This window comes from Sinocyclocheilus rhinocerous, unplaced genomic scaffold, assembly GCF_001515625.1.
Source record: "Sinocyclocheilus rhinocerous isolate Xijiao unplaced genomic scaffold, SAMN03320098_v1.1 scaffold339, whole genome shotgun sequence".
Lineage (NCBI taxonomy): Eukaryota > Metazoa > Chordata > Actinopteri > Cypriniformes > Cyprinidae > Sinocyclocheilus > Sinocyclocheilus rhinocerous.
The window spans coordinates 10,781-20,865 of record NW_015666163.1 but is presented as its reverse complement, the minus strand read 5'-3'; the positions used below and the strand labels follow the sequence as shown (position 1 = coordinate 20,865).

The 10,085-nt window shown below is 38.0% G+C and overlaps 1 protein-coding gene across 4 annotated transcripts in view; it reads right to left on the bottom strand.

Annotated features, from left to right (window-relative positions):
* Positions 1–10,085, bottom strand: part of LOC107731799 (E3 ubiquitin-protein ligase Arkadia-like) — a 51,169-nt gene that overhangs the window by 39,345 nt on the left and 1,739 nt on the right. For all 4 annotated transcript variants that reach the window (XM_016542971.1, XM_016542973.1, XM_016542972.1 and 1 more), the window contains exon 2: positions 4,690–4,816. In XM_016542971.1, coding sequence (XP_016398457.1) covers positions 4,690–4,816 — 127 coding nt within the window. The remainder of the gene's footprint in view (positions 1–4,689; positions 4,817–10,085) is intronic.

The following is a 10,085-nucleotide window of genomic DNA, read 5'->3' as shown; positions in this document are numbered from 1 at the left end:
ACTGCTCATATTCCAGCATACGGCATTCGAATTGAACAAGAATGAATGATTTGTCCACGTTTTTAGTTTTCCATCGCTGTTGTTGTAATGTACTGGGAAGCCAGAATGCGCATCCATCAACAGAAACACACATTAGCCGAACCCTGTTCGTTTTACGTGTTATTTATAGCAAACCATATTACAGATGCGTTGTCAGATTTATATCTCTGGCTATCGTTGATACAAGATCATTATCTTTCGACGCACCCCAGCAAGATGAGGTTATCGCGGGGCCTTTCGGAGTGTGTGCCCTGCGTGCCCATCTACTAGACAGCACGTTGCCTGTTACGTCGTTTGGGCTGCCTTGTTGAGCGCAGTGGCACTGAGAACATTATATTTCACACACTTAAAGGCACAATATGTAAGTTTTCGTCGCTAGAGAGCGCATATTCAAAACAAACAAGAAACAAAGGCATAGTCTGATGACGCCGTGACTGAGTGTGGAATCATGGGAGTTGTCATCTTCATCCCCACAGCCGATGCAATCCGACGGGACTCGGGCAGAAATCATGTTAATTGATGAGCTAATGTATTAAAGACTTATTAAGGTCACTGTAGTATGAAGCAGGGTGGGGCTAAAAGTCGTGGAAGCGAAACGAGGCCACTGGAGTGACTGCTAATGAAGGACGAGCGCAATACACGGCTCGACAGCAGCAGAGCTTTTATTATGCCACAGTCGACCGCTTCTGCTTCTTCCGGTCATGCATATGTGGGGTTAAACAGCGCTGTTTTAGACTAGATACATTTGAGTGTATTGAAAGTTCCGTAATAATGCTACTCTGTGCGTTCGTTACCTGTCTAATAAAATGTATCACATATTAAAGTGTCTTTGGGGTTTCCATGTTTTCAACAAAATAAAACCGGAAAAATCGAGGGGTTATGATGTCATTGACAGGCGATGCAATGACACTATGGACACGGTCCATTACACTAGTTAAAATTGCTCATTTCTCTGGATTTAAACATTCTTCAAAACATTTGGGATAATGTAATTACACAAGTCAGCAAAATATATAACACTGTTCTAGTGGTTTTGGGATATTTTAATAAAAAGAATCTTACATATTGTGCCTTTAAAGCTCTTTTAGTTTCCATATGTAATAGGATTAGTCCAACGAATCATTCGGTTTGTAATGCGTACCGAACCGAAAGCCTCGTACCAAAGTTTTTGTTTTATCCAGCTGTATTTACTCAGTGCAACTTATAACATCCAAGTGAAAGATAACACCAACACGTCAGAAAAAAAAGAGAAAGAAACCAGAACTACTGAGTTGGAAAAAGTATCACCCCCTCCTAAAAATGACTCGCTCCAAAATGGATGAAAGAGCCAGGAGGAAACTGGTCAGAGAGGCTACCAAGAGGCCTACAGCAACTGAAGCAGCTGCAGGAATTTATGACAAAGAGTGGTCATTGTATGCATGTGGCAACAATATCACAAATTCTCCACAAATGTGGATTGTATGAGAGGGTTGCAAGAAAAAAAAGCCACTCCTCAGGAAATGCCACATGCAGTCTGAGTTTTGCCAAAATGCACCTTGAAAATTCTGAGGCAGATTAAGGCAGACTAAAATTTAATTATTTGGCCTCAACTAGTGGTCGACCTATATATCGCCAAGGCCGATATTTGGCATTTGTCAAATATCGGCATTGGCCGATAAGTTTTTCTGTTTGGCCGATGCGTTCGAGGCGCATCTTTTATTTTGACGGCGCGCCTGACTTTTATTTTGACGGTGCTGAGAGCGGCAGCGCCTGAGCACACAGTGCTCATATTCTCCCTCTTGATCGCCGTCGTCGTTAACAGTTCTGTCTAATACGGATAGAAGTCTGTCTAATAATCCGATAGCCTGAGCACACAGTGCTCACATTCTCCCTCTTGTTCGCCGTTGTCCTTAACAGTTCTGTTTAATACGGATAGAAGTCTGTCTAATAATCCGATAGAACTGTTAAACAAAGGAATTCAAATGTAGACAAAAAGTATTATAACGATTGCTTTTATATTATTAGTAATAGAAAGGCAAGCATTTTAATACTTTCTCGTTTGCTGTCAGCATTCAGCAAATACGCATTTACATAATTTAAACAAATCTTTGAATGGCTAATGAAATTTCATGAAAATGAAATTTAATTTCACAAACCTTGCAAACTTCGAATCCAGTTGTGAGATCTTGTGAAGTGTGCATGAATCCTGCATGATCGCGTGTTCTCTGCGTGACTTTCAGTCCGTGCAAATTGAATTCTTTAAACATTAAATTCGTGATTTCAAATTATGCTGCTCTTTATGCATTTGCCCACTGTCATATTCATGTCATTTTCACTGTGTGCTGTATGTAAAATGAGTGTTACCTTGGCTTTCTTTGAAAAAATATGATTCCCAATGCACACAAACTTCCCAGAATACTGAGTGCTCTGTTGGTTACAGTTTACTTCCTTTTTAATTATATTTTTATTAAATATTTATTTGTGAAAAATACTGTTCATTTTACAAATTTATTTTTTAATCCATTTTCAAATTTCTTAAATATTAATTAAAATAAATACAATTATATCGGCCATCCTGTTTTCCAAGATATCGGCCATCGGCTGTCAAAAAAACAATATCGGTCGACCACTAGCCTCAACACTAAACGATATGTCTGGCGGAAATCCACTACAGCTCACCATCCAAATAACAGCATTCCTCCAGAAAAGCATGGAGGTGGTCATATCCTGTTATGGGGGTGTTTCTCTGCAGCAGGGACTGGGATCACTTGTCAGGATAGTAGGAAAAATGGATGGAGCAAAATACCTGGGGAGGAAAATCTGCTGCCCTCTGCCAGAAAATTGTCAATGGAAAGAAGGTTTACCTTCCAACATGACAATGACCAAAAACACACAGCAAAACGGAGCACACAGTGGTTAAAGGAGAAAAAAGTGAATGTCCTTGCATGGCCTAGTCAGAGCCCAGAACCCCACTGAAAATCTGTGGAATGACTTGAAGACTGCAGTCCTGCAGACTGAACTTTCTGCAAAGAAGAGTGGATGGATGTTATAAGTTGCACTGAGTAAATACAGCTGGATAAAACAAAAACTGTCCGTCTTCATCTCAGTCTGGAAAACAAAATGTGATGAATGTCTTTACATGGCCTAGCCAGAGCCCGGACTTCTGTGGAATGACTTGAAGACTGCAGTCCACAAAAGCTCACCATCAAATTTAACTGAACTTGAGCAGTTCTGCAAAGAAGAGTAGGCAAATATTGCAAAGTCTACATGTGCAAAGTGACATAGAGACATATCCCAACAGACTAAAGGCTGTAATTAAAGCAAAAGATGGTTCAACAAAATACTGACACAAGGGGGTGATTCTTTTTCCAACTCAGTGATTCTTTACAGCTGGCAACCATAAAATCACTTACTTATCTTTGTGTGCATGTTAAATAAACATCCCTCCAGGCTTGACTGACTGTGAAAACTTGTGTTTCACCTCATTCATGCCGTCACAGAGGTTTATGGGCTTCCGTGAACACTATGGGATAAAACATGCAAACATGCACCAGTGAATAAACAGCCCGAGGAGTTACTCATCCAACTCTAACGTCTGAATGATTCAGGTCCTTTGAAAGACAACCACACCACTGATCAACCTCCAACGCACGGCCTACGATGACGACACTGTGGTACTCGAGGGGCTAAACTGAATGACTTTGCTGGCAGGAGTGTGGTGGCAGCCAGCACTATTTCTGGCAGCAGTTAAAAAAGTAATAGAATAAAGCGATGATTCTCAGCTCACGAACAGACGCCTCAATAACAATTAGGAGAGAAGCAGGAGAGCAAAACCAAATCAAGCAACAGGTAGAGGGGGCGTAGTTCGGACAAAATCATATCAGATGTGATTGAGTTTAGCGCTTCTATCAGATTTCAAAGGGGAAGCCTGCTGAGAGCTCCATCTACTGTACATTTAGTTTTGGAACTAAAGCGGTGCGAAAGGCCCTATAGTTTGGGCGAACCCAGCCAAAATACCAGAGGCTGTAGTGTTTATTAAATGGATATGCCGTGCAGTAAACTGAAAATCAAATCTACATGCAAAATCTCTGCTTTTCTGTGAACTCAATGGAAATCTTTACAACACTCAAGCCGAGGCACTGAACTTCTTTTCGCAAGAATGTGAGAACGTCCTGCAGGTCATAAGAAAACTAAAATGGAAAAAGAAGAGAACTTTGTTTGATTTTGGTCCACAGAAAGAGGAATGGGGGCATTCCCCGTGATATGGGGCTCATCCTTAAAGCACACAATGGACCCTTTTCACATTTCTGGGTTTCTCAGAAGTGGAAGTCGCCATAGTTGGGTAAACTTCTATGGCAGTGAATGGGAGACTTCATAAAATATATTTTTGCGTTTCCATTTGCTCAAACAGCAAAAGAAAAACTCCTGTAGGATTGATGATGCTGATGAGCATTGACACGCGTTATCACAGTATGTGAAAATGGTCCATAACAGCTGGGAGCTCAGTGGAATGCCTTCATACCAATGAGACCGCCATGAACCTCAGATGAGTTTCATATAATGCCATGTGAAGATCTTTAAATATGCTTCACCAGATGTTTAACATCTTCTGCAAATATTACAATACTTGATGAAATCCAGTTAAAATGACATATTGATGAGAAGTCTCACCTGAAGGCATCTCCAACCGTTACGATCTCCACTTCACTGTCCGTGGAAGTGACATTGATCTCCTCGCTGGCAGGCACTGCAGGTGCAGGAGTCGCTTCAATCACAACCACATCCTCATCCAGGACACCTGAATGATAACATGGAAATTAAGCTCATTAATGCTAACATTCAAGCAATAATGCACTTAAATCTACTTGCATACAGCAAATGCACCTGATTCAGATCACAATTATGGATACTGATACATGAAGATGAAGAGATATAACTGAGCCAACAAGAACTCATTTTACTTCTATGGTATATTTCTATTATACATGTGAAATTGTAGAACAGCCTGAATGAAACCATGATTTACACTGATTTACATTGCATGATTTACTCAGCTGAACTTGCACCTGCACTGATACTAAGTTGCTCTTTTGGTTCACATGGCCTTCAACATGTTCTTTTGATGAAAATAACACTGAATAAACACTTTATTATACAATTAAAATATGTTTTGTCATAGACTAGTTGGCAGTCTGACACCTATATAATAACAAACAGACCACGGCGGGAGAATTAGGGAGTATTGAGGAGACTTTGAAAAGGACGAGAACACCTGCAATAAGACCATTAGTTAAAAATTTTATAAAATTGTAAGATGCAAGTGAGATGGTTGTCTCTACCAATAAAGTCTGATTTTGGCATCAGGACCTCTGCGACTTGAGTGTTTCTTGCAGAGAAGAGAAGGCAGTTTCCATGACACTTCAAGAAGTACACATTTAGCCAAGGCAAGTTAATTTATATGGCACCTTTCAATGCTTAATTTAAAATATAAATCAATGAAATAATTTAGCACAATTAGTTAGGTTAGAAATACAAATGCTAAAAATCTATGGATGATTCACAGTTGTTTAGCATGGAGTTTCTACCATCAGGTTTTTATTCTCACAATTACAAAAGAGAATTGCAAAATCAAAAACAGACAGCGAGTGAAAATATTATTATTAATAATACTTTTTGAAAGTTTAAGTCATGATGGTTCTAAACATCCAAGGCCCCTTATTTTGTAGTACTACTGATGAGATTTTTTTTAAAACATATGTTTTACTTACAAATTCTACCCAATAAAATATTTTAGTGCTTGGCATAATTCTAAAAACATATGTTTATTATAGAAAATTCCCATGGCCCCACAACCCTATATAAGACAAGTGGTTTGGAAAATTGATGGATGGATTGAAATTCCCATGGAATTCCCCCCCTAGTGGGCTCCAGCCCCTGGTTGAGAATCACTTGTTTAAATCAGATAAGAGCAGGTGGTTATTTCATTTTGCACAGGGCAGATAGCTCATCTATCTCTGTTGTTTATTTACAGTCATTTTGGTCTAACCTCACCAAAGCATCAAGCTTTATACAGGTACTCGAAAAAAAAATCATCATATTCCCAACACAGCATAAAGATGACATCTGTATCTTTATTGCTTGTGATTTGTGGCCACTAAAAATCTTCAAATCACATATGATGACGTTTGCCACCACAAAAACATCCAAAACTTGAATCAGTGAAGGGCTTCTCTGGTAAAATGTTTATTTTTGAAGTATAACCAGCATACATCTATATTTAAATGTCCAACAGAATCCCTGCAGGTTTTATGATAAGGACACATACACACACTACCATCAAAGAGATCAGTGGTCATCATCTGCCTCAATCGTTACTTTCATAGTGTTATCTGAGCTTCCCAAGTCTTCTGAAAGCTACACTTGGCACCACTCATTAATCTAGAGCAGAAGCAATATCAGCCTCAGTAGCTACAGCTGTTTAATTGATGATGGTTTGGTGCAGCAGTGCTTTCAACCAATGCCTCAGGCAGGTGCACTTATGTGTGTGCCGGGGAAGCTAAATGTAGGTCAGTCAAAGATGTGCTTTGCAGTATGCCGGCACAGGCTTTTGTAGTACAATCACTCATCTCTCTTCTGATTGGCTCTCCTGCTTGACTTCTCATTCTTTCTTTAACTCTAGCTCTGCCTGGATTTGGTGTAAAGAGGCCCAGGGTGTTCAAAACAAAGCTCACAATCATAGCTGGTACATGACTCAGGGCGACAGACAAACAACTTCTACACAAGCTCCATTTTCTACAGAAAATGACATCCAGAAATACATAAAAGAGGCAATCTGAAAAACATCGATATGAATTGCAGTAGTGCCATGACATAGTTTTCAATAAAAGATAAAAACAAGACTTAACTGAGCGCCAATTCATGGTATCAGCCTTCCTGTCATAATTTCTAAAAGTCTATTAATATTGGCTTTTTTTGAACAGCAGTCAGGCTCAAAGTTTTGCTTCTCACATGAATATCGTGGCACTAGTTAGCATGTACACCAATTGCACTATACACTGAATACAATGTTAAAACAACTCTACTTCAGCACTGTAAGGTTGTTGTGTTGTACTATCTGTGTTAGGCATGTTTGTGCACTGAGGCAGAAGCTTGTGGCTCGGGAGATTCATCATCATTCTCTGGGGTGTGTTGTTAAGGTCGTCTCTCCCACTGAGTGCTGCTGCTTAGCACCCCACTCTTTCCCCGTTCCCCATGCTGGCCACAAAAAATGATCACACTACCAAACATACAGTGGGTACGGAAAGTATTCAGACCCCTTAAATTTTTCACTCTTTGTTATATTGCAGCCATTTGCTAAAATCATTTAAGTTAATTTTTTTTCCTCATTAATGTACACACAGCACCCCATATTGACAGAAAAACAGCAAAAGACACAGGCACAAGTGGAATGTACAAAACATGGTGACAATAATTTTTAAGTAAATATAATGGGCGATATATTGCGTCACCAAAAATGATTGAGATCATGTACATATATTGCGCGATAAGTCGATATATTGATTGCGACAGGCCTAATCTTATCCACTTTCTTAAAGAAAAAATCTTAAAATGACCAAATCTGCATTTATTTGATCAAAAATACAGTAAAACACTACTACTACTGCAAACTATTGCTACAAATTAAAATAAAAATTTTCTAGTACTTTAATATATTTTAAAACAATTTATTCCTGTGATGCAAAGATGAATTTTCAGCAGCCATTACTCCTGTTTTCAGTGTCACATGATACTTCAATCATTCTAATATGCTGATTTGGTGCTCAAAATACATTTCTTACAATTAAAAGTTAAAAACAGTTGTGTTGTGATACAGATTTTTGGTGAACAGAAAGCTAAAAAAAAAAAACATTTATTTGAAACTGATGTTTTTTTTTGTAACAATCTAAAAGTCCTCTGACCAATTTAATGCATCCTCTCTCAATAGTACTATTCATTTCTTCAAGGAGTGGTTGATTGCGATTTCACTTTTTTAACGTTAGTTAGTGTGTAATGTTGCTGTTTTAGCATAAACAATATCTGCAAATTTACTAGGGATGCACGATATATCGGCCATCATATCGGTATCGGCCGATAAATGCTAATTTTTTCTGTTATCGGTATCGGCCCGATAAGAAAATTTGGCCGATATCGTAAAGCCGATAAATAATGCATTATTTCCTTCAGAGACACGCTGTTCGTTTGCAGCCTTTTGTGCAATTGTACGTTGTAATATTGTGTTTATTTGATGTATATCTGATTTATCTCATATAGAATGCTTTTGGTTAAGTTAAAAGAGCGCTTCAGTTTACCGGTGATCAACTTTAGCTCAGCGCACGCAGCTCAAACAGCAGTGCACAACATTAATAACTATGATTGGGAATGTTGTGTATATAACATTCTAATGAGAACATTATTATAATTTGGGTTTAGTTGCTGTGTTTCAGCGTGTTGTTATGGGAAGAGCGCATCCACAACAGGATCACACATTCTGACTATAGCACGCAATAACTGCGTCATTTTGTACATATATAAGTTGTAATATTATGTTTATGTTGTATTAATATTAATCTCAGGATGCATTTCCTTGAGTTAAATAAGCTGCCAGCAAAACGCTTCAGTTTACCGTGTTCATTCAGCTCTTCAGCTTCAGCACACGCAGCTCAAACGGCTGCTATTTAAAACAGTGGTATTAATGTTACTTTTTCAAAATCATTGAGATACATTATTAATAATAACAACCACTTGTATTTTTCTCTTATTATTTTCATCAACAATATGGTTTAGTAATTAAAATCATTTAATTATTGTCCGTGCAGAGGCTATTACGTTTTATTCTATGGCGTTCTATGGCGCATTCATTTTGATTCTTTACACGTGTAATGATGTCCAGTGACTTTTATTTTATTTATTTGTAAGACTTTTTTATGACTAAATTTGGTAATAGGAGAGTAAAATAATTTTTAAAACGTACACCGTTCAAACTAGGCTGCTTATGTTGAAGTGTTTGGGATGTGGCTTTTAATGATGAGACCTTTTTTGTAATCAGGCTCTCAAAAAGTATATAAAAATTTGGATATAGATTTATCGGCCAACATATCGGTTATCGGCTTTCAAAAATAAAGAATTATCGGTATCGGCCAAAATTTTCATATCGGTGCATCCCTAACGGAAATCATACGGCCTTAACTTATAACTTGTTATTAATGCGACACATCTTTATCTGCACGGAGGGATGGTGTCCGCGAGATGTTAAATTAGTACAGAAAGATCAGCAGTTTGCTTTCAAGGCTGAGAGGATGCAACATTAGTATTACCTCAAGTGGTGACCAAAACACACGCAAGTCTGACCCAAATGTTTAATGTTACGATTGTAACCATATATTTGCATTAGTTTATATGCAGCTGGTCATATTAATGCATTTGTTAGCCATCGAAATTGCAAGTTTAAAGCTGTGACTTAAAAAAGCAAACTGATGTTCATTCAGCCGACAGAAATCCTGCCGCGCCATTCACACAGTTTTCTATTAAATTAAAATATCTTTGTCCCAAATCGTTGTTAATGTACATAAGGACTTCACCCTAGGCTGTAAAATTGTGTATTGTGCATTTTTCAGCAAAATGTTTGTCTTTCTGTGGCTCTAATAAAGTATTTATTGAGCTATAATATAGATCGCACTTTCTCTTTCCACTTGCTCTGTTTTTTTTTTAAACGTCAAACTCATCTATGCCACATTGTTCATTCTTGAAGTAAACTTGTGCCCAATGGCTTATTAAATAAAGCAATTGTGCACCGGTGTGTGTGATACCTGTGAGTTCTCCTATATGCAGCGCTGCACAGTGTGTGACTAACATATTTTGTTATTTTGACTGGATAATCTAGTGTTCTAAAATAGAAGCAAATAAAATGTGAGAGTATACATACAATATCCATATGTGTGTAATTTCAATGCTATGGCCTTTGTGTAGATATTTAAAGATGGCCATCTTTAAGCATGACTGTTGAAATGAAATGGTAACACTTTACAATA